The sequence below is a fragment of the Trichogramma pretiosum genome, unplaced genomic scaffold (genome assembly GCF_000599845.2).
Source record: "Trichogramma pretiosum strain Unisexual culture from Peru unplaced genomic scaffold, Tpre_2.0 scaffold86, whole genome shotgun sequence".
In the NCBI taxonomy this organism is placed as follows: Eukaryota; Metazoa; Arthropoda; class Insecta; order Hymenoptera; family Trichogrammatidae; genus Trichogramma; species Trichogramma pretiosum.
In genome coordinates this window covers 254239-277941 of record NW_019640815.1, presented here as the reverse complement: position 1 = coordinate 277941, position 23703 = coordinate 254239, and the positions used below count along the sequence as shown (strand labels likewise).

At 38.8% G+C, this 23703-nt stretch overlaps 7 protein-coding genes and 1 long non-coding RNA gene across 11 annotated transcripts; all 8 read left to right on the top strand.

Moving 5' to 3' along the window:
- The first annotated feature begins 239 nt into the window (after positions 1-239).
- LOC106657560 lies at positions 240-6957 on the top strand. Of its 3 annotated transcripts, none has more exons than XM_023462224.1 (2): positions 240-391; positions 5449-6957. In XM_023462224.1, exon 2 carries the CDS (start codon positions 5452-5454, stop codon positions 6802-6804), a length of 1353 nt encoding a protein of 450 aa, XP_023317992.1. In that variant the 5' UTR covers positions 240-391; positions 5449-5451; the 3' UTR covers positions 6805-6957. The 3 variants fall into 3 exon arrangements, with proteins under 3 accessions (XP_023317992.1, XP_023318000.1, XP_014234634.2); XM_023462232.1 differs by lacking the exon at positions 5449-6957 and adding an exon at positions 494-1968 and having other exon boundaries at positions 262-391; XM_014379148.2 differs by lacking the exon at positions 240-391 and adding an exon at positions 5262-5354.
- On the top strand, positions 2479-3382 carry LOC106657567. Its single transcript, XR_001339518.2, has 3 exons — positions 2479-2716; positions 2788-3140; positions 3209-3382. It is a non-coding gene; the product is annotated as an uncharacterized LOC106657567 (long non-coding RNA).
- Positions 3521-4646, top strand: LOC106657564 (zinc finger protein 25-like). Its single transcript, XM_014379152.2, has one exon. The coding sequence runs from the start codon at positions 3572-3574 to the stop codon at positions 4538-4540; it is 969 nt and encodes a 322-aa protein (XP_014234638.1). The 5' UTR covers positions 3521-3571; the 3' UTR covers positions 4541-4646.
- Positions 6958-7404: 447 nt separating the features above from the next.
- Positions 7405-8642, top strand: LOC106657539 (early growth response protein 1-B-like). Of its 2 annotated transcripts, XM_023462216.1 has the most exons (4): positions 7405-7497; positions 7644-7696; positions 7774-7888; positions 7962-8642. In XM_023462216.1, exons 2-4 carry the CDS (start codon positions 7671-7673, stop codon positions 8550-8552), a joined length of 732 nt encoding a protein of 243 aa, XP_023317984.1. In that variant the 5' UTR covers positions 7405-7497; positions 7644-7670; the 3' UTR covers positions 8553-8642. The 2 variants fall into 2 exon arrangements, with proteins under 2 accessions (XP_023317984.1, XP_023317987.1); XM_023462219.1 differs by having other exon boundaries at positions 7405-7696; positions 7995-8642.
- LOC111694371 (zinc finger protein 436-like) lies at positions 8562-9330 on the top strand. Its single transcript, XM_023462310.1, has 2 exons — positions 8562-8616; positions 8709-9330. The coding sequence occupies exons 1-2, from the start codon at positions 8562-8564 to the stop codon at positions 9278-9280; spliced, it is 627 nt and encodes a 208-aa protein (XP_023318078.1). The 3' UTR covers positions 9281-9330.
- A 792-nt stretch (positions 9331-10122) lies between these two features.
- Positions 10123-11521, top strand: LOC106651138 (zinc finger protein 98-like). Its single transcript, XM_023462301.1, has 5 exons — positions 10123-10308; positions 10379-10493; positions 10564-11101; positions 11171-11340; positions 11462-11521. Exons 1-5 carry the CDS (start codon positions 10283-10285, stop codon positions 11519-11521), a joined length of 909 nt encoding a protein of 302 aa, XP_023318069.1. The 5' UTR covers positions 10123-10282.
- Positions 11522-13117: 1596 nt separating this feature from the next.
- Positions 13118-13853, top strand: LOC111694389. Its single transcript, XM_023462362.1, has 3 exons — positions 13118-13237; positions 13313-13435; positions 13586-13853. Exons 1-3 carry the CDS (start codon positions 13145-13147, stop codon positions 13715-13717), a joined length of 348 nt encoding a protein of 115 aa, XP_023318130.1. The 5' UTR covers positions 13118-13144; the 3' UTR covers positions 13718-13853.
- Positions 13854-17451: 3598 nt separating this feature from the next.
- On the top strand, positions 17452-19188 carry LOC111694370 (zinc finger protein draculin-like). The gene is made up of 5 exons (XM_023462298.1): positions 17452-17486; positions 17560-17674; positions 17742-18131; positions 18369-18996; positions 19127-19188. The coding sequence occupies exons 1-5, from the start codon at positions 17452-17454 to the stop codon at positions 19186-19188; spliced, it is 1230 nt and encodes a 409-aa protein (XP_023318066.1).
- The last annotated feature ends 4515 nt before the right edge of the window (positions 19189-23703 follow it).

Sequence of the window (23703 nt, the reverse complement as noted above, 5' to 3'; positions counted from 1 at the left end):
CTTTGATACATGCATTAAAATAAACATCAAAAATAATGATAATTATAGGCTTGGCTTCAAAGCGCTTTCCCAAGTGCGTTAGTGAAATATTAAGTTAGAATCGAAATACAAGAACTGTAAATGAAATAAAACTATAAACATACGAGCTCAAGCTCTTGGAGTTATCAGACAATTGAAACTCGAAGACCTGCGCAATAATTGAAAAAAAGAAACAGACGAGCTTTAATTTAAAACCGAAAACGTTGGAATTCAAAGAGGATTTTAACGGCTCAGAATATGAAAAATCATTTTCTTTCCATAGAGTCAAGTCGATCATTGAGTTGTACAACTTTACCTTTCATCAGTCGTCTATCTTACGTCGCTATTGACAGTACACGCTAAGTAAACAGAGGTAAACTTGGCACCAATTCACAAACGGAATATCGACTTTATAATATTCCGACATTTTTCTCTCTCTCTTTTTTTTTTTTTTTAAATTTTGTTCATCCCACAGACAATGCCGCACTTGGCGAAAATCCTCTCGCTATTTCTGCTGGCAACGATCTGCTGCAGCCTCAGCGCCTTAGCCTCCCGCCATTCCAACGACCACGACGACGACCCACCGAACTTCATCTTCGACCGGCAATCCTACAAGAACGACAGCTACGTGAAGTTGATTTGCACCTGGTATAATCCGCATCGTGGCGTTACCAAGTGCAAGATCAACGCCGTCAAGGCCAAGCCGGGCGAGAACGACGTGCCCGAGAGCAAGAAGCGATGCGAAGTGTGGCTGTCAGCGGATCGCAAGCTCGGGGGTAACGAGACGCGGGTGTTGCGTTTCGGCCCTGACAAGGCCATCGTCAGCTGGCAGGCTCCTACTTGGCGAATGAGCATCGTGCACTTCGACAATTGCACGGTTTATCCTTCAAGTGACATGTGGTTGCGACTCCGGGATTTTCAACCGGTGAGCTACGTCGTCTACGAGAACAGCTTCGACGTGGTGGTCGGGTCGGAGAATTTTCCGGAGTGCCGAATACCGTCCTCGGGACACGACGTGCCCAGATGCAGGATCACCTTCGACGAGCGAGGCCTGCCAGTTCACAGGGATCCGGATCACCGCGTCTGGTTCAATCAGTCGGTGCGCGACGACGACATGATCCTGGAGCCGTTGGACCAGGAGAGTCCGGCCAGTGGCCATCTTCTCATCGACACGATCGCACCCGACGACGAGGAAGCAAACCAGACGACGACCGTACGAGCCGCCATCGTCCAGCCGGACGGACAGATCCTGGAGCTTCGCCGCTACGAGCAATTTTGGTACAAGGGCGTGGATCCCTACAAACTCGTAGCTCACTCGACGGCCCACGGCTTGATCGGCGTCTGCGTCGGCCTCATCGACAGGAACGAGTTCACCTGCAGCCAGTTCGATCGTCGGGGTCAACTGAAATTCGAGACGACGTCCGACGAGTTGTCGCTCAGTCTCGAGTTCGACGTGATAAATCTGGCCGAGGACGGGATGTTGCTCACCTACATCGAGCGCGCCGGACCGGGTCCGTGGCATTACTCGAACAATCCAATGTTGTTCCACACGGCGAGGATCGACGGCAGCGACGGTGGCGGCGTGCACAAGTACGTATTCGGCGCGATGGAGTGGTACGAGTGCCAAGAGGGGCGCAAACGAGCTGGGGTAGAGCTGTACGAGCAGCAGCAGCCGGGCCACTACTGCATCACCGAGATCTGCTACAAGGACCCGAAGGGATACTCCACGCGTCGCTCACGCTGGCTCGACTTCAAGCCGCTTTGCTTTACCGACGAGTCGCAGCGGTAAGGATATGGAACAGAGGTTTTTGTTGTCGTACTATTTTGATTATATCTCGGCAGATCGGTCGATTGATTTTGTTTTTGTTTCGTTACAATGTAAAATTTTTATTCTTATGATTATTATACAATACTTCAATATGATTGAATAAATAGTTTTTAGAAATTGAATAATAATTTGAAATACCTAATTAGTCACGATCGATATTTTACTTTACTTTCGCACTCGAGCCAAAACATAAATGTTTCATGGCGCCTCTACTTCACCACTGTCGGTTTTTCATAAAATGCCGGTGATGTGAGGACTACCGGAGGAGGACTTCACGGTGGTCCTGTTGATCCGAGGATCGAAAGACTTTTGGTCAAACTTGGACATCTAAGAGACGGAAGTTGTCTAAAGGGTGATTTTACGTGCTCATTCTATATGATATCGAGGGGACTCGCCGAAAAAATATTCGAATTTCCTGTAATTTTATTCAGATATTTTAATGAAAACCTAAAGTTATATTTCTCTTTTGCATGAGTGTTTCTCCGCATATATCACATGCGCATGCAAGCAAATTGTGCGCCTGAATGCATGCCACATTCATTACAATTTCGTTGTAGCTTTAATGCGTGCGAAAGCCTTTGTTTGTATCATAGAAAAAGTTGATCTGGGAGGAAAAGTGTATCGCCAAGAAACTATCACAATTACGGAGTCACTTCGCTAATAGGTATTATAAGTAAAAGTAATCTGTTTAGTCTCCAGCATAGAGCTGAAGTAAGCGAGTGTTTACAAATCGGTGCGAATTTGAGGTGCAGTGTTAACTGCTCGAGGCACACATAACCTCAAATATTTTCTCAGTGAATATTGTGAACATTTGCAGTAAATTTATATCGTTATTAAGCAAGTTATGAAAAGCAGTGAGAACATAATTGGGTATATAACTACTTGCAAGCAATGATATTTTTTTAAGCAATCATTTCATCAAATTTTGTACTATTCTCTAGGACGAAGGAAGAGCCAAACGATAATTGGTCAGATGCAGGCGACGTTCATGATTTCGATTCAAAGGACTCTTGCGGAACCAAAAAAATTCAATTGAACTATCACTTCGGAGCTTGGGGTTCCACACACCATGCGGTGCATTCAAGGCAGTATTCCGAGTAGCCCGTTTATACAAGTACTTCTAGTGTTTATATTTCTTTTACTGCTCAACAACTTCGTCATATGGCCAGTAATCCAGTACTTCCTCTATCCAGACCGGAGACAGATGGGTAGTTATGAGATGCCATTGAACGTTAGATACTCAGCAGTATAATGTCGGCCTTAAGCCGCACACATTGCCCTTTATAAATTACCGGTTAGTACTAATTGATTCAAAGTTAAATTTTCTTGACATACAAAATTATGATACAATTTTTATTTTAGGCAAATCACATGAATGAAGTTATGCGGTTCCAGGAAAAATTAAACGAAAAAATATTCCTAGACTTCGAGTGCAAGGATGTTAAGCCCGATCTAATGCCTATGTCGACCAACATCTGCAAATCCGAAGTTAAAAATATTCAACCAATCATAAAGTTAGAAAATGAAAATCAGACAGATAAGATAAATGAAAATTTATACATCGAATTCGAGTGCAAAAATGTTAAATCCGAAGTGAAACTTTTATCAGAAAATGTCTGCAAAACTGAGGATCAAAGTTGTTTGCCTATAGTGAAAATAGAAAACGGAAATCAGTCCAATGATATAAATGAAAATATATCCACTGATTTTGCAGTAGATTGTCGAATGAAGGCTTTTAAATGCAAAATTTGCCACAAGTTATTTGCATATGAAAGCCAGCTCAATAATCACATAAAAACAGTACATGATCGCAGCAAACCCTTCGAATGTGACATTTGTCAAAAATCATTTAGATACAAGGCTGACCTCATAAAGCATATAAATGCAGTACATAATCGCATCAAACCCTTTGAATGTGACACTTGTTACAAATCATTTGGACGGCCAAGTACCTTGAAACGTCACATAAATTCAGTACACAATCGAAGCGCACCGTTTGAATGTGACATTTGTCACAAATCGTTTGGTCGCAAAGATACCCTCAAAACGCACATAACTACAGTACATAATCGTGTCCAATCCTTCGAGTGTGCAATTTGCCATAAATTATTTGGATACAAGGCCTACCTCAAAAGACACTTTAATTCAGTACATAATCCTAGCAAATCCGTTGAATGTGAAATTTGTCACAAATCATTTCGATACCAGAGTAAACTTATAAGGCACACAATGACGATACATGATCGTAGCAAACCCTTCGAGTGTAAAATTTGTCACAAATCATTTGGACGAAAAGTTAACCTCACTCTACATGTAAATTTAGTTCATAATAGGAGCAAATCCTTCGAATGTGATGCATGTCACAAATCATTCGGACAAAAAGTGACCCTCACTAGACACATTGATGCAATACATTTGCGTAGAAAAAACTTTGAATGCGAGATTTGCCACCAATCATATAGTCGCAAGCAAAATCTGAAATGTCACCTCAATTCAGTACATAATCAGATCAAACCCTTCCAATGTGAGGTTTGTCGCAAATCATTTGCACAGAAAGGCCATCTGAATGTTCATGTAAATGCAGTACATAATCGTATCAAACCCTTCGAATGTGGCATTTGCAAAAAATCATTTGCAGAAAAAAGTAATCTTAATAAACATATAATTAGATTGCATCTAAACAAACCCACGTAAGACCTGTCACAAATCATTTGTACAAAAAGCTTATCTCAAATCTTACGTAAATGCAGTATGTAATCAGAGCAAAATTTCGAAGTGTGAGATTTGGCCACAGACACTTAAACGCCATGAAGATTTTTACACTCACATAAGTAAAGTATGTAATTTCGAAAAAAATTTCAGATTATCAATGTCTTTAATTTGCTTGAAAAACAATAAAATATTTCAATCTTTCATTAATTTTGTTGTAACTTTCGTCGATTATGAACTCGAATTTGAATCGATCTTCGATTACAATTATCATTTGAACTCTTCTTTAAGATATGGAAGTAAAAAATCTTGACCTTGAGCAATTATCATTTCTGAACGTCACGCGCTGACCTTTCCGTACCCTTTATTTCATAACCATTACTTGAGATGTTAAAAAATGGTAAACAACGCTTATGCATACAAATTTCATGCAAAAAAAACATAATTTGAACGTTTTGATGCATTAACTACTATTAAAAAAAATAAATAAATAATTATTGTCTCGACGTTCGAAGAGCTTTACAACATGAAGTATATAATGAAATATATTAAAAAAAAAAACCATAAAATGCGAGCTCAAGCACTTGGAGTTATCTGAAATTTGAAACTCAAATACTCAGGCAATTATTGAAAATGGAATAGACAAGCTTCAATTTAAAACCGAAAACATTTCGATTCAAAGACGATTTTGGAAGTTTTACCCATAAAATCAAAAATCGTTATGTACTGTATACAATTTTACCTTTCATCAGTCGGCTATCTTACGTCGCTATTGGCAGTACAAACTAAGTAAATAAAGGTAAGCTTGGCACCAATTCACAAACGAAATATTGGCTCTATAATATTCCAACATTTTTCACTCTCTTTTTTTTTGAATTTTATTCATCCCACAGACAATGTCGCACTTGGCGAAAATCCTCTCGCTATTCCTGCTGGCGACGATCTGCTGCAGCCTCAACGCCTCAGCCTCCCGACATTCCAACGACAACGACGACGACGACCCGACGAACCTCATCTTCGACCGGCAATCCTACAAGAACGACAGCTACGTGAAGTTGATTTGCACCAGGTATAATCCACATCGTGGTGTCACCAAGTGCAAGATCAGCGCCGTCAAGGCCAAGCCGGACAGGAACGACGTGCCTGAGCGCGAGCAGCACTGCGAAGTGTCGCTCGCGTCGGGTAGACAAGCGCTCAGAGGCGACGAGACGCAGGTGCTCCGTTTCGGCGCCGACAAGGCCATCGTCAGCTGGCTGGCCCACGAGGGAACCGACGACTCAAACCTCACCCATTGGCGAATGAACGTCGTGCACTTCGACAACTGCACGCTTCATCCGCCGAGTTTCATGTGGATCCGGCTGAGGTTATACCGACCGGTGAGCTACGTCGTCTACGAGAACAGCTTCGACGTGGTGGTCGGATCGGAGCATTTTCCGGAGTGCCGGATACCGTCCTCGGGACGCGACGTGCCCAGATGCAGGATCACCTTCGACGAACGAGGCATGCCAGTTCACAGGGATCCGGATCACAGTTTCTGGTTCAATCAGACGGTGCGCGACGACGACATGATCCTGGAGCCGTTGGACCAGGAGAGTCCGGCCAGTGGCCATCTTCTCATCGACACGATCGCACCCGACGACGAGGAAGCAAACCAGACGACGACCGTACGAGCCGCCATCGTCCAGCCGGACGGACAGATCCTGGAGCTTCGCCGCTACGAGCAATTTTGGTACAAGGGCGTGGATCCCTACAAACTCGTAGCTCACTCGACGGCCCACGGCTTGATCGGCGTCTGCGTCGGCCTCATCGACAGGAACGAGTTCACCTGCAGCCAGTTCGATCGTCGGGGTCAACTGAAATTCGAGACGACGTCCGACGAGTTGTCGCTCAGTCTCGAGTTCGACGTGGTGAATCTAGCCGAGGGAGGGATGCTGCTCACCTACATCCAGTGCACCGGACCGGGTCCGTGTCACAGCTCGCGCTGGCCGATGTTTTTCAACACGGCGAGGATCGACGGCAGCGACGGCAGCATACTCACCGATGTGTTCGCCGCGAGGGAGTGGAACGCGTGCCACAGGTGGCACGCGCGAGGCGACGTCAAACTGTACGAGCGGCAACCGGAGCAGCTGGGGCACTACTGCTTCACCGAGATCTGCTACAAGGATCGGAAGAAGTACCCCACGGACGGCGTCAGCTGGTTCGACTTTAAACCAATCTGCTTTACCGATCGGTCGCAGGTGTGGGCTTAGGACGGAGGCGATACATTGTTGTACTACTTTGATTATATCACGACAGATTCGTTGATTGATTTTGTTTGTGTTCCATTTAATGAAAAAATTTCATTCTTATGATTATCATACACGACTCCAATATGAATAAATAAATAGTTTTTAGAAATTTAATAAGAAGTTGAAATACCCAATTAGTCACGATCGATATTTTACTTTACTTTCGCACTCGAGCCAAAACATTTCATGGCGCCACTACTTCACCACTGTCGGTTTTTCATAAAATGCCGGTGATGTGAGGACTACCGGAGTAGGACTTAACGGTGGTCCTGTTGATCCGAGGATCGAAAGACTTTTGGTCAAACTTGGACATCTAAGAGACGGAATCAAGTTGTCTCAAGGGTGATTTTACGTGCTCATTCTATATGATATCGGGGGGACTCGCCGACAAAATATTCGAATTTCCTGTAATTTTATTCACATATTTTAATGAAAACCTAAAGTTATATTTCTCTTTTGCATGAGTGTTTCTCCGCACATATAACACGCGCATGCAAGCAAATTGTGCGCCTGAATGAATGGCATACTCATTACAATTTCGGTGTAGCTTTGATGCGTGCGAGTGCCTTTGTTTGTTTCATAGAAAAAGTTGATCTTGGAGGAAAAGTGTATCGCCAAGAAACTATCACAATTACGGAGTCACTTCGCTAATAGGTATTATAAGTAAAAGTAATCTGTTTAGTCTCTAGCATAGAGCTAAAGTAATACGAAGCCGTGCGAATTTGGGGTTCAGCATTAATTAACTGCTCGAGGCATATAACCTTAAATATTTTCTCAGTAAACATTGTGAACATTTGCAGTAAATTCATATCATAATTGAGCAAGTTATGGAAAGCAGTGAAGACATAATTGGGTATGTAACTACTTTAATGCTGGCAAGCAATGATGTTTTTTTAAGCAATCATTTCATCAAATTTTTCTATTCTTTAGGGTAAAAGAAGAGCCACAAGATACTTGGCCAGACGCAAGCGATGATTATGATTTCGATTCGGTCGACTCTTCCGGAGCCAAAAACATTCAAATGTTCCCACTTTATAAATCACCGGTGAGCTCAATGATTTTATTTATGCTTCAATATCTCCACATAAAAAAAAAATATTACATAATTTTAATTTCAGACAAATTATATAAATGAGGTTATGCCATTACAGGAAACAGTAGACGAAAAAATATTCGTAGACTTTGAGGGCAAAAATGTGAAGCTTGATCTGACGATATTACCGGCCAACATATGCAAATCTGAGTTCAAAGTAAAATCAGAAAACGAAAATCAGACAAATGGGATGAATCAAAATATATACATCGAATTTGAGTGCAAAAATGTGAAACTTGAAGGCAAGACTCCATCGACAACCATGTGCAAAACTGAGGATCAAAGTTGTTTGCCTATAGTGAAAATAGAAAACGGAAATCAGACCAATGATACAAATGGAAATATATCCACTGATTTTGCAGTACATTGTCGAACGAAGGCTTTTGAATGTGAAATTTGCCACAAATTATTTGCATATGAAAGTAAGCTCAACAGTCACATAAAAACAGTACATGATCGCAGCAAACCCTTTGAATGTGACATTGGTCACAAATCATTTGGAAAAAAAGTACCCTCAATACACACATCATCGGAATACATGATCATAGAAGACTCTTTGAGTGTGACATTTGTTACAAATCATTTACACGAAAAAGTGGTCTCGCAAAACACATAAGTTCAGTACATGATCGGAGCAAACCCTTTGAATGCGAGATTTGCCACCAATCATATAGTCGCAGGCAAAATCTGAAAAGTCTGCACCTCAATTCAGTACATAATCAGATCAAACCCTTTGAATGTGAGATTTGTCACAAATCATTTGGACAAAAAGTCACCCTCAAACGTCACTTAAATGTAGTACATAATCGGAGTAAGCCCTTCGAATGTGAAATTTGTCACAAATCATTTGGAGATAGTAGTAACCTCAACAGGCACATAAACGCAGTACATAATCGCATCAAACCCTTCGAGTGTGAGATTTGTTACAAATCATTTGGAAAAAAGAGTGATTTCAATAGACACATAAATGCAGTACATAATCGGAGCAAGCCTTTCGAGTGTGATATTTGTCACAAATCATTTAGAGGCAAGGGTGACCTCAAAAGACACGTAAATTCTGTACATAATCACATCAAACCCTTTGAATGTGAAATTTGTCACAAATCATTTAGATGCAAGGGTGACCTCAAAAGTCACGTAAATTCTGTACATAATCAGATCCGACCCTTTGAATGTGAAATTTGTCGCAAATCATTTGCACACAAATGCCATCTGAATGTTCATGTAAATGCAGTACATAATCGTAACAAACCCTTCGAATGTGGCATTTGCAAAAAATCATTTGCAGAAAAAAGTAGTCTCAATAAACATATAATTGCATTGCATCTGAACAAACCCATGTAAGATCTGTCACAAATCATTAGTACAAAAAGCTTATCTTAAATCTTACGTAAATGCAGTATATAATCAGAGCAAACTTTAGAAGTATGAGATTTGGTCACAGACACTTGAACGTCATGAAGATTTTTACTTTCACATAAATAAACTATGTAAATTCGAAACAAATTTCAGATTATCAATGTCTTTAATTTGCTTGAAAAACAATAAAATATTTCAATCTTTCATTAATTTTGTTGTAAATTTCGTCAAATATGAACTCGAATTTGAATCGATTATAATTATCATTTGAACTTTTCTTTAAGATATTGGAGTAAATTTCTGTTTTCTGTAATTGTTTTACGGCACAACTACTTCACCGCTGTCGATTTTTGATAAAATATTGAGGACTAACGGAGAAGAACTTATCGGTGGTTCTGTTGATCCGAGAATCGAAAGACTTTTGGTCCAACATGGACATCTAAGAGACGGAATCAAGTTGTCTAAAAGGTGATTTTACGTGCTCGTTCTTTTGAAATTCGGGATAAAATCCGCTACATTTGTGATCATTTTCGCTGAAAAAAAACTAATTTTATTTAGATGCATTGATGTGAATATAAAGTTATATTTCTCTTTCGAGCGAATTTTTCATTCCATGCATATAATACATGTATGTAACCCAATTGTGCGCCTGAATGAATGACAAATGCATTAAAACTTCGGTGCAGCTTTGATGTGTGCGAATACCTCTATGTATCCTGTACGCTGCTTATGGTCAATCTATGGTAGGGGGAGAAAGTATCACCAAGAATCCATCATAATCGTGGGTATAACTTAATAGTCAATATACCAGTAGTGCGTTCAGTCACTGACGAGAAGTTAAATTTCTGTAGTTGGCAAGTGTTTACATTTTACAAATAACATCAGACTTGAAAAGTATAAGTATCTAAAAAGGAGCGTTTAACCTCACATATTTTCTCAGTGTAAATCGTAAAAGTTTATGTACTATACACTCTTATCAAGCCTACGATGGAAAGCAACGGGATTATAATTAGGTAAAACATGTTACGTTCTTGCAATTATAATTTTCTGAACGATCTCTGATAAAACTCAATCATTCTTCAGAGTAAAGGAAGAAGCGAACGATACCTTCCCAGATGCAGGTGACGATTATGTATTCGATTCTGTGAATTCTTACAAGGCCGAGAAATTAGAAACATCAACGTTAAATAAATCATCGGTAGGTTCAATGATTTTATTTATGCTCCGTTATGCTACTGTAAAATATTATTACATAATTTTAATTTCAGGCAAATCGGATAAATGCGGCAATACCGTTACAAGAAAAATTAGACAAAAAAGTATTCATAGACTTTGAGTGCAAATATTTTAAAGAAGAACCGAATTTTTCTTCGAAAACCGTTTGCAAAACTGAGTATCAAAGTTACCTACCCATTGCGAAAATAGAAAATGAAAAACAGATGGATGACATTATTGAAAATATAATCGTAGATTTTGAGTGCAAAAATGTTAAACTTGAAGGTAAGACTCCATCGACAACTATCTGCAAAACCGAGGATCAAAGTTACCTACCTGTTGTGAAAATAGAAAAGGAAAATGAAACCAATGGCAGAGATGAAAATATATCAATTGATTTTACAGTACACAAGCACAGCAAATCTTTCGAATGTGAGATTTGCCGCAAGTCATTTTCATCCAAAAGTAAGCGTAATACTCACATAAAAACAGTACATGATCGTATCAAACCCTTTGAATGTGAGATTTGTCACAAATCATTTGGACAAAAAGTCACCCTCAAACGTCACTTAAATGTAGTACATAATCGGAGTAAGCCCTTCGAATGTGAAATTTGTCACAAATCATTTGGGCGAAAAATTCACCTCAAAATTCACATAGATACAGTACATTACCGTCTCAAATCCTTTGAATGTGATATTTGTCATAAATTATATGGCCGCAAGGACTACCTCAGATTGCACAAAAATGCATTACATGATCGTAGCAAACTCTTCAAATGTGAGATATGTCAGAAATCATTTGGATACCAGAGTATACTGAAAAGGCACGTAAATGCAGTGCATAATAGAAGCAAGCCTTTCGAGTGTGATATTTGTCACAAATCATTTATATGCAAGAGTGACCTCAAAAGACACTTACATTCAGTACATGTTCGTATGAAATTCGTAGAATGTTAGATTTGTCATAAATCATTTGGAGAAAAGGGTACCATCCTCAATAGACATATAAATTTACTACTTGTACATAAAAAACCCCTTTGAATGTGAGACCTGTTACAAATCATTCGAACAAAAAGTAATCTCAAAAGGCTCATAAATGCATCTCATGATCATATTAAACCCTTGAAAAGTGAGATTTATCTCAAATCATATCGACCAAAAACTCATCTCAAATTTTTCAGTTAATGCTGTATATAATCGGAGCAAACTTTAGAAGCGTGAAATTCACCCGAGACATTTGCACGCTATCAAGACTTCTACGCTCATATGTTACTGTACGTTATTTTGGAAAATCCTTCATTTTTGTAAAGAACAATATGATATTCCAATCCATTACAGTTCTTTTTTTTGTTATTTTTATATTGAATAAACTTTAATATTAATAATTTTTCCTGTTTAACTGATCTTTTAAAATTTCAATTAACACTTGAACCTTTCCCTAAGTATCTTCTCTCTATTTTATTATAAGAAGAGTATAAAATCATGGTCATGAAACAATAATTATTTATAAATATCGCTCGACAACTTCCGCAACCGGCAACTGACGAAATCATGAAAAACTGACACCATCAATAAAAAATCTCTGCAAGTATTGACAATTGTAATCATGTATCTAATGAGCTTAAGTCATTATTTTGACTCTCATCAAGTACGTAGGTAAGTAAACACTCACATCGTATTTATTTTCGTATACACAGTATTCAAGAATTCATATTTGATCGGATGTAAGAAAAAACTACGAGCAGACAAGCTAAACGTTGCTCATGATTGACTTCTACGAGTCTCATCTAATACGAATTGAAAAATTAATTCACAGATGGTGTCATTGAAAAAATTCCAATGAGTAATCACAACATGTGTATTGCAACTCTCTTTCTCGAGATAAGAAAAGATTTTCCTTTCTATCCACTAAAAATAATTCGATTTTGGGAGAATGAATCATAAGTAGTTTATTAATAGATGTCAACAAAAAATAAACTAAAAAAAGTTAATGTTGAAAAGTTGATAGAAAAAATTTTTTATCCTCAGCGAAAAATTCGCTTATTTCATACAAAATGTTAAGTATGATATTTTTCCACCGTAAATGTCTAAATAATTCCAATTTTTCTAAAACTAAAAAAAAACACTTTCATTTTCGGGACATGCCTTTAGTTCCAAAGGTCACTTCGGAGCCTATCACGTAGCTTCCTCCGGGAGAAAGAAAAAAAAAAGATGCGACAACCTTGTACATTTTAAAATGATGTTTTTTTTTAATATTTTTGGGGTCACTGCGGTTCTTTTGATTAATACGTGAAACTCGGCGGTAGCAGCCAATCTTCTTACGATCCTCTGCAGCCCGCAACGACGATGATTAAAAAGCCCGAGAGAAGCATAAATATATAGAAAGACGAGCTACTCGCTGTGTTTCTCGCACTGTATACTTCGGGTGTATGAATCGCATTGAAAAATTGAACAAAATTTTCGAGAGCGTGAAATCGCGATAAACGTCGACGTCGACGAAAAGAAAAGTCGTGATTCATAAAAAGCTACCACGTACTTCTGTCGCTTATTTATGAAATTTTCAGTTTTTTTTTGTGTTTTTTACGTTTCTCCGGTCGATCGGAATACGTCGAAAAGCTCTGCCCGCGTTAACATGTCGTCGTCGCGGATCTTTGCGTTGGGACTGCTTTTGGTGCTCTCGATCTCGTCGACGGTCTGTTGGGCCTCGATGGTGGACGAGTTGACGGTAAGCTTTTTTTTCCTAAATTTTTTTCCGATCTTTATATAGGTGTCGTCAATTTTGCGTTGTATTATACAATAGAACGAGCAGCTGAGCATGGTGGAAAAGCAATTGGCGGACCTCGGCCAGAACGGCGACATGACCTGCCAGAATTACGGAGAGAAATGCAAACTCTACGAGGAGGAGCTCGTTGACTTTTGCCTGGTACGTACAATATTTTATTTTGAAATATAATTCCTTTTATATATATAATCTGCCGGCGATGGCAGAAAATCTTCTTTATTTTTCCTCCATCCTCTTCTTTTTCTTTTGTACGCGCTTGTGTGTCTGTGTCATTTACGCGTGCGTTCGCAGTTTTTCAGCAAGGAATATCTCTGCCAGAAAATCAATGGCATCGAGGACGTCAGGCGGGCTTTGAAAAAGTTCGAGGAGCATGATCCCGACGTGCTGCAAGGATTGCTTGCCCTGTACTTTTCCAACAACTAGGCAAAAAAGAAAAAAAAAAAGAAGAAGAACGAATTAAAAACTCGATACGCCGCTGCTGCTGTGTACAAAGAGCTCATGTATAAAATCACATTACATTGGGTAGAAAACCCGAGCATTAAACGCTCTCGAAAGTTGATCATCGCTCGAGTTGAATCCTTTTTTTTCTCTCTCCTCTTTTATGTAATTGTATAAATACGCGGGAATCGCGCGGGAAGATTTCGCGCGCTAGCGAAACTCGCTCGTTGAAAATCGAATTTACTCGCCGCGCGCGCGTCGAGAGTTTCTCACTCGCTTTTTCTATGGGTGTGCTTTGTTGTTTCACTCCCCCTCCGCGCGCGAGCACCGAAGCCAGAAGTTTTATTTGAGACCTTTAAGCATTTGTAGCCGATTTGCCGGACACTGCAGCACGTAGAACCAAAGCGAATGGAAAACGAGTCGGTCTTTTCTTCTTTTTTTTTTTTTTTTTATTAGATTTCAGTACGCGGCTATAAAAATGTTGGCTTTTTTGTCGTTGTTGTTATTATTACATCTTTCGCGTCAGCGGAGATAACATAATGACGATGGGTGGTGATGCTGTAATAAAATTAACGAAGATACACGTCGTAACTTACTTTTTTTATTATGATTATATAACTGTTAAATCCGATAGATGCGTTTAAAGCTTATGGGACACGACTGCAGCGATTCTCTCTCTCGAGGCGCGCGGAAATAAATAATTTTTTTTCCTTCTTCTCTCCTCGTCATGGTGGCAACGTCGAGTCTAAAAACGTAAAATACACATTATAGACCCACAGCACGAGGGGGGAGAAAAGGACGGAAAATTACGACGAGCGAGCAATTGTTTCGGATTGCGCGACGACGTACCTCTGCTGTTGCCGTGGTTGCTGCGGTGCTGTGTGTGGGTAGTAAAGCAAATCAATTTTGCAGCGGATAGAGATGAAAAAAAGAACTGGGTTAACAAAAAAAAAAAAATGTGATTCATCAAGCGACTTTACTTTTTTTTCCCCCCTTCTTTTCCCTTTTTTCTGCTGCTGCTGCTTGTGTACAACACGCGGCATCGAGCGAGGCAAGTTACAAATTTTTAGCGAAAGTTTTTCAATATTTTTCACTCCTCGGGATTGAAGAGTCTCGGGCATAAAACATTATAATGGAAATTTTTTTCCATAAAGTTTTATAATCCGAAACATGAATAATTCGCGACGTAAGGAAAATTGGAAGGTCTTCTTTTTTTTTATCTTACGACGCGAGAGCACAAAAGCTGCGCGCCATCGCATCGATCGGCATATTATATCGTATAATACATGTAACGACACTCCATTTAAGCGGGCATAATAAATACATGCGCGCACAAGGCAACTCGTTGTCGTCGTCGTCGTCCTGGTGCCTTTTTATGATTTCGCAAAGTCCTTGCGACTCGACTCGCGGTGTACCTTTATTTATGTATAAAAAAAAATGTGTGTTTAAATATATCGAGGAGAAAACGATAATGACAGCTCTCTGATGCCCAAGAGAGAGAGAGAGAGAGAGAGAGGCAGCGCACGTAATTTTTATGTATACATCCTCCGTCGATAAAAGTTTATGTCGGCAGCACACACACACGCGGTCGCGAATCAATTTGTCCATCAAACGCGGGCGAAATAATAATTAAGCGCGAGTACTCCGAAATAATCGACTTTCTCGAGGTTTGTGTGTCCCTACGCTCGTACACATCTCTCATATGTATTCCTGCCGCGTATGTATGAGATACGCGTCTCGTCTCGCTCTCATTCGCTTTAATTACGATTATGTGTATGTACGCGTGTGTGTCTATATACGTACATATATAACCTGGGAAAAATCCCATGAGGTTCCCTTCGTGTGTAACTTACTTATACTTATACATATACCAACGTTTCCGACCATTCTTCACTCCTTTTTTTTTCTTTCTCTCTCTCTGTCTGCTCGTCCTCCCGTCTTTGCTTGGATGCACAAGTATACGCATCATCATACGTGTGGTGGCAGGCGTTGCATCAAGTGCATTATTTATTTAATACGGGCCGCTACTTCCTTGATGACGTAATTATTGGGTGTGTATATACTTATAACGTACGGGGAAAGAAGATAAGATTTGTACAATAAGGCGAAATTTGAATAAAAGATCGTTAGCGCGCTTATTCTTAACCGCGTACAGTGGGTAATGTATATTACGAACGAATCAGCGGGTGACACAGCGAAGCTTTTTTGCACCCCCCGCGCGGCGCGGGGCACGTATAATCAAGGCGGATATTCTAGTTTTTAAAAATTAAGTTACTTCATTTTGTTGCTACGTCAATCTAGGGCAGCTTCGCCGAGAGGAAATTAATTCAGTGACATTTGGGACACGATTACCGATGAGTATAGAGCGAGTGTAAATGTATAATAACATCGTGTCTATCTCCTGGTATCGATTCTTATGTATACGAAGGGTCAACCACTATACGTGTATCCGTGACGAGATATCTCAAACTCGACTGGTCAATCCGAGCAAACGAGATGCCGCGACTCTGATTTTCAATTAGCAGAAGCCGTCGAGGGATCCATATACACGCGTGTGTGATCGCCTGGACAATCGAATTTTTACTGTACCGTCCCACGACTCGTTCTTCTTCTTTTTTTTTCTTTTCTCTCTAGTTTCAAAGTTCTGCAGCAATTTCAGCGTGCGAATCGTTAAATAACACATTAACGCCTCGCGCGCGTGACACGACAAAAAAGGCTATAAACAATAGCACATAAATATATCACGAGTATTGTACCCTACGTCATATAGATGGCAACCACAGTTGCAAAATGCTGAGCGACTGAATGGTAAATAACGAAATAGCATACGACATCAGGATAATAGTTGTTTCAGCCGTATGAAATTAATAATAGTAGCTTCAATGAGTATATCATAATAAATCAATGTTACAATGAGTTTTTTTGTGTCAGCTAATTTGGTAAAACCGTTAAAATTATTATTAGTATAATAAGAAGTAGAACACAAAAATAGGGCGTATTTTTTAGTTTGATGTTCCCTACATGTACATTAGTATAGGTATATATGAATACAGGTTTTCGTAATTCGCACGTACGAAATAGATTTCACTTATCGATGTTTTCTGCTCAGCGTGTATTGACAACGTTGCGACCAAAGGAATTGGCACATGGCATGCCAACACATATACAGCTGTATGTACGCGTTAAGCTGGCCCGGTGTGCCCACGTGACAATATACATAGATATATATTTGACTACATGACTAACCATGCATATTTATCACACATAGATTACATAGATGTAAGATATTAGCTCGTTGTGTAAAAATGGTAAATGATATAGATGCGACTGTAGTCACGTATTTGGCGTTAGTGTAATATAAAAATGTATATAAACCCTTCATTCGCTCACGTTAACTTTATTTCATATTTTGCGCGTCGAAAAAAATTATGCGAAAAGGAGTATAGGACACATCATAAGCTCGATTCATGAAGTGTTCAATAATTTATAATTTCTTTGTAATAAGATACAATTCAAAGAAAATGGCTAATTGTTTATTACGAGATCAATAGTATAATTTCTCCAATAATAAATGATAAGTTCAGAGTATCTCTGTTGACATAAATTTTCTCAAACTTTCATTTCAAGATTTGTAAATATTATTACACTTATGTTACCTAGCTCGATGTGTAACATCATGACAAAACAATTAGTCGTTGATCAAGTTCCGAGTGATAAACATGGACTTCAGTGATTTATATAACTCTGATGTCAGGTAATTTTTGTTTCGTGAGAATGAAATTTAAAAAAAAATAGCATAATACTTTATATTATTGGGAATATTGCAGAGTGAAGAAGGAACCTAATGATGTTTCCCCAATTGAAAATGAAGATTATATGAAAATTGACAATGCACGTAATGCTAAAACCGACGAATTCTCGAGTTTTTGTCGAGAAAATTTAGTAAGTGTTGATGTGGGACTGTTTAGTCAATATTTTGATCAAGTATTTTTACTAATCTCATTTCCAGATTTATGGGCTGCGTAAAAATGATGAAAATTCCGGACCTAATAACGATTTGGAAATAGAATTCGAATGTAAGGACGAGAAGCTCAGCATTGACTTATTAGTAGTCAAGAAAACCGAGGACGATTATCCAGATCAATGGCAGCATATGAAAAATAGTTGCGATTATCAGACTCAAAAGAAAATTAAAGAAGAAATTGTCGACGAAGTAAAAGAGGAATTGAATTTGGATGGTGAACTCAGTGATGCATTTGATGGAAATGGAAAAACATTTGCTCAAAATAGTCAACGCAAAACCCAAACTGATAAGGCACGCAATCGTACCAAATATCCATGTAATATATGCAGTAAAAAATTTGCACTAAAAGATTATCTCAAGGTCCACATCGATTCAGTACATAATGGTGTTAAACATGCGTGTGGTAATTGTGGAAAGACATTCAAACACAAAGGTACTCTCAAAATTCACATCGATGCGATGCATAATGGTATGGCACCTACTTGCGAAATGTGCGGAAAGAAATTTCAAACGAAGGATAAACTCAAGATCCATATCGATGGAGTACATAATGGTGTTAAACACGCGTGTGGTACTTGTGCAAAGACTTTCACACAAAAATGTTATCTCAAGATTCACATCGATGCGATGCATAATGACATGGCCCCTACTTGTGAAATATGCGGAAAGAAATTTCCAACGAAGGATAAACTCAAGATCCATATCGATGGAGTACATAATGGTGTTAAACATGCGTGTGGTACATGTGAAAAGATATTCACACAAAAATGGTATCTCAAAATTCACATCGATGCGATGCATAATGGTATGGCACTTACTTGCGAAGTATGCGGAAAGAAATTCGCATTCAAGAGTGGTCTCAAACTCCACATGGATGCAGTGCATAATAAGATAACTCACGCATGTGATACATGTGGCAAAATATTTACGATGAAAGATACTCTCAAGAAACACATCAATGCGACACATAAAGGTATGGCACCTACTTGCGAAGTGTGCGGAAAGAAATTCGTATTGAAGTGTGGTCTCAAACTCCACATGGATGCAGTGCATAATAAGATAACTCACGCATGTGATACATGTGGCAAAATATTTACGATGAAAGATACTCTCAAGAAACACATCAATGCGACACATAAAGGTATGGCACCTACTTGCGAAGTGTGCAGAAAGAAATTCGCATTCAAGAGTGGTCTCAAACTCCACATGGATACAGTGCATAATAAGATAACTTACGCATGTAATACGTGTGGCAAGAAATTTTCTAAAAAACATCGTCTTATAAGTCACATTGAAACGCAGCACGAAGACATTGATCACGCTTGTGTTTTATGCGGAAAAAAATTTAAACATAGAAAATATTTATGCAGACACGTCCAAAGTGTGCATGAAGGCAATACCCAAGCACGAGATCAATACAAATGATCTTTAAACGTACCTATCAATACCGCGCAAAATGATGAAACATCGAGACAAATAAATAAATTAACAAATCATAAATTAACATATATTTATTTATTAGCATATAATAAAGAAAAATATCATAAATTTTTGCTCAGTAGTGATACTCAAAACACGAAATAATTATACTATATCACAATCATGTTACGCTCAGTATAGTGGTACTCAAAACACGACATATAATATACTTGTCTTAACTACCATGTTAAATACCGATACACAAGTAAGACCGATCGCAAACAAAAATTACGTTTTTTCGAAGTGGAGATGTTGCGAGGTGCAAAATTGCATAAAAAGGCATTTTTTGCATATTAAGATACACTGATGTTGCTAAAAAAGTATACAGCACTCCGTCAACACCTTAAGAATGCTATGTAAAATTTTCAGATCGATTGGTTTATCCCTGTATGAGTTATCGCAGTTAGAGTAAAACATCGAAAATTAGCAATATCGAATGTGTACGACTTTGCTGCGCTCAGCATCAACTAGTGGCAACGTTCGTTGCACAAAGCTGAGCGAAGTTAGGCGAACGTAACAATAAATTTTAGTTATTGAAATAGATCAATTTACTTTTTTTTTTTAAATATTAAGTAATTTTTCAAATAAATTTCTCCATATTCAGAATGATTGTATAATAGTGTTATAAATTAATTAGGCGATTACTTATAACTGCAAGAAATACTTATAAAAAATAGGTTGACATAAAAATTGTACATTTCTTAAAGCAGCGATATTTTTTTATGATAATAAAGACTATTGATTCGCGGCATCGTTGGTCGTCAGTGTCGACGCAGAAATGTATCGGGAGCAAGTACCACAGATTGTTTAAAACTAAACATTTATATAAGAAAATGATTTTATACCTATTATAACAAATAATAACGACTACTACTCCATACAGATAAACCACATCATATATACTTTCCCTCGTTGTCACCAGCCAGAATAAAATCATATATATTTTTAATAATAAGTTGGCTCTCCAGTCGTTACAAGTAAATGCAATTCTATCATTTGTCACATCGATGCTTTATTCTTTTTATCCTTCGTTAACCTCTTTCATGTGAGATGATAAGTCCATGCTGCCAGAATTTTTCATTTTCAACGATACGCCAAGATCTTCTTGAAATACAACGTTTTCATATGCAATTGTCGCGATCCGGTCTTATTGCCGTGGGTGAGTCAGCTGATGAAGCCTCCAAGAGCCAATCTCCGTGAAGAGGTTTCCGCACACGCTTCATTCGTGTTCGTGACATCTACTGCGATGTCGTTTCATTCGACGATCTGTCGTGAACTTTTTTCCGCATACGTCACACTCGTGGTCTTTTGCCCCGTGAACTTCCTTTTTATGGAGAGTTAATTGAAATTTTAACCCGAACTTTTTGCTGCATTCATTGCACTGGTGGTTTTTTGGTTGGTGAACGACTTTATGATGTGCAGTTAATTCATATTTTGTCGTGAACGAACTTGAGCAATTCTCTACTGTGCAAGTAAAGTTTTTTTCATTTAAGTGAAATCTCTTAAGATGTCGATTTAAATTGTAAATTCTTATAGATACGTCCCCACAGAATGCACAAATATATTTTATTGGACCATGAACAGATGCGCGGTGCTGGCTCAATCGATGTCGGTCCTTATACATCTTTCCGCACACATTGCATTGAAAACCTTCGGGAGGTGTCTCGTCTTGGGCTGCTGAATAACTCGTTTGTGCAGGCGGATTTTTGTCCATGTTGTTTCTTCTTTTCCTGTGATCTGTTCTCTTGTGCTCTCTCAAAGTTTTTCGATTGATGAATAACATCTGGTGATCGTCGCAACTATAAAGCCTCCGATAATGTGACAGATGAGAGGTTTGGATGTGCCAGATCAGACAGCCTTTGCTACCATATCTATTATTACGTTTGCAACGATTGCAGGTTGGGCAATTGTTGCAAACGTAATTACCGTCCATTTCATCTTGTGGTTCTTCACAATTCAATTCGGTTAAACTTCCATCGCGTGAAGTCCGATTGTAATGATCGTTTTTATCTAGTGATCCTTCACAATTCAGTGCTTAAATCTCCGCTGCACGATGTCTGTTGGCAGTCCATGATATTGTCTTGTGAATAAGTGTCATTTTCATTTTGTGGTTCTTCATAATTCGGTTCAGAGCAGGAAACATCGTCATTCGATGGCTGATCGCCGTCCATGATATTGTCTTGTGGATAAGTGTCGTTTTCATTTTGTGGTTCTTCACTAGTCGGTTCAGTGCTTGAAACATCGTCATTCGATGGCTGATGGCTGTCCATGATAATGTTTTGTATGTAACTAACATTTTCATTTTGTCCTTCTTCAAAATTCGATCCAGTACCTAAACTTACACCATGTGGTGTCTGATTGTCAATGTTATTGACCTGGGAGGGAATCCAAGGGGGTGGTAAGTTTGTTTCCATTGCCAACCTGTACCCCACGCAGTCGTTGTGCATATGATGCTCGAGAGTATCAGATGGAAACATGTCTAAGCAGTACATGCAATATGAATAAGTTTGCTGGCAGTTATCCATTGAAGCCCCGTGAGAATAAAATAAATGTACACAAAAATGACATGAATAAATTTTTTTCTCAAAAAAAAAAAACAAAATTTTGTAGCGTTTACACTTTATAACACTATACCGTTTCACAATTTGTATGAGTTAATAATAACTAATAATTTGTCAGACTTTCTTGGGTAAGCCGTGGAAAACGAATGTTGACATCAAAAGAAAATTTATAAATAAATAAAGTCAATGAATAGTCAAGTTCAAAATCGTATCAAAATTTATGTCGGTGCGAGATAATATTTTCTACTTGTAATCTTATCTTAAATATATAATGAATTTACATTTTGGAACTCAAGTAATTATAAAAATCTATCCAGTGATGCATAATAGTACTTTATATAACATTTAAATCTAAGAAATCGAGGTCGACAATTTCGACCTTGCATGAATACAAATTTAACGGATTTTTTTCGCATCTGTTAACAAAACTTGAAAAATTATTGAAAATTTTAAAAAGTTCGTAAAAATTCCATTTATAAATGCATTAAGTTGCGAGGTAACACGATACGACGCGATAAAAAAAAATAATGACTCAGTATCAATATATAAAAAAATCCATTGTCCAAAGACGGAAAATTATCAAATTTCTAAAAATTGCATAAAAAGTGCATAAGAATGCTATAAATAATAAACTAATCCCAGTCCCAAAGAATATACCCCTAAAATTTCAAAGCCATTGTATAAAAAGATTTCAAGTTATCGTACGACCGCCAACACACGAAAATTAGGCGAACTGGCCATGATACGACTTCGCTGCGCTCAGCTTAATTAATTTTTCACATTTGTATAACATCAGCACCGGTGGCAGCAGGTGAATTCACATTAATTTCTTTTCGTCATTTTGCCGGATATATCAGGGGGTCTTTATAAATGAAAAAAAATCTCGCACGCGCGTATCCTCTTTTCGAGCCGCGCGTATGCATATACACTTATCGATACGCGAAATCTGTGGCAAAACCTCGCGCGCGCGCTCCATGCATCGCGCGCACTGCATGAATCATCTCCGGTTGAGATCTTGATGTACGGAGAAAAAAAGTAAGAGTTTAGCCAAGCGTGAGTCGGACGGAGACGCGTCGGGGCTTATTACATACTTGCTGTATACATAGTATACATTCGCGTATAACCACGCGGGGCGCGCGATTAATTCAACGCGTTTTATATAATAAATAAATTAAAGTTCCCCACCCCCGCTTGAGTGCGTATAAGAAAATTGTCGGCGCGCGGTCGCACGAGTTCTCACCCTCTCTCTCTCTCTCTGGGTACGTAGCCACACACATCTCACGCTTGCTCCTCTTTAAGGCTATTTTTCTGCTGCTTTCTGCCCTTGTGGCGCTTTTGTTTTGCAGGTCTTGCACGCTCAATATTGCAAGGTTCCGGATGCATCAGGTGTTTTGTTGCATCTTTGACCCTGCAATTAGAATTATTATCATTTCTCCATCGAGTTCGACTTTGAAGGTTAGTTTTCTGAATCACTGAAAATCTGAGGAAGTCTTAAACGCGCAGTCGCAAGATTTCTACAAGTGTCCAGTGCCTCTTAAGTGTCGTGTTTACGTTTCGTGTCGTCTTCTGCTGGTGTTTGGAATCTAAGCCTATCACTCTTTCATCATGTCTCAGTCGGACACGTCGTGCCCTGCAACTTTTCAAGGCGAAACCGAGCACATTATCAAATATGTCGATATGGCAAACCAAAAATTGGTCGATAAAATGTATGGAATTATGGATCGCCTTATGGATAAGGTTGAAAGCTTGTGTGCGTCGGTTAAAGATCTCGACCGTCGTGTTTCGGAACAGGAAGTCAAGTCATCTACTCTTTCTGAATCGCCAATAAAAAAGGATCTTGAAAATTTGAAAGTCGCCACGGCACAGTGCTCTGAATTTATAGGCAAAATTCCTGGATTTATTGCACC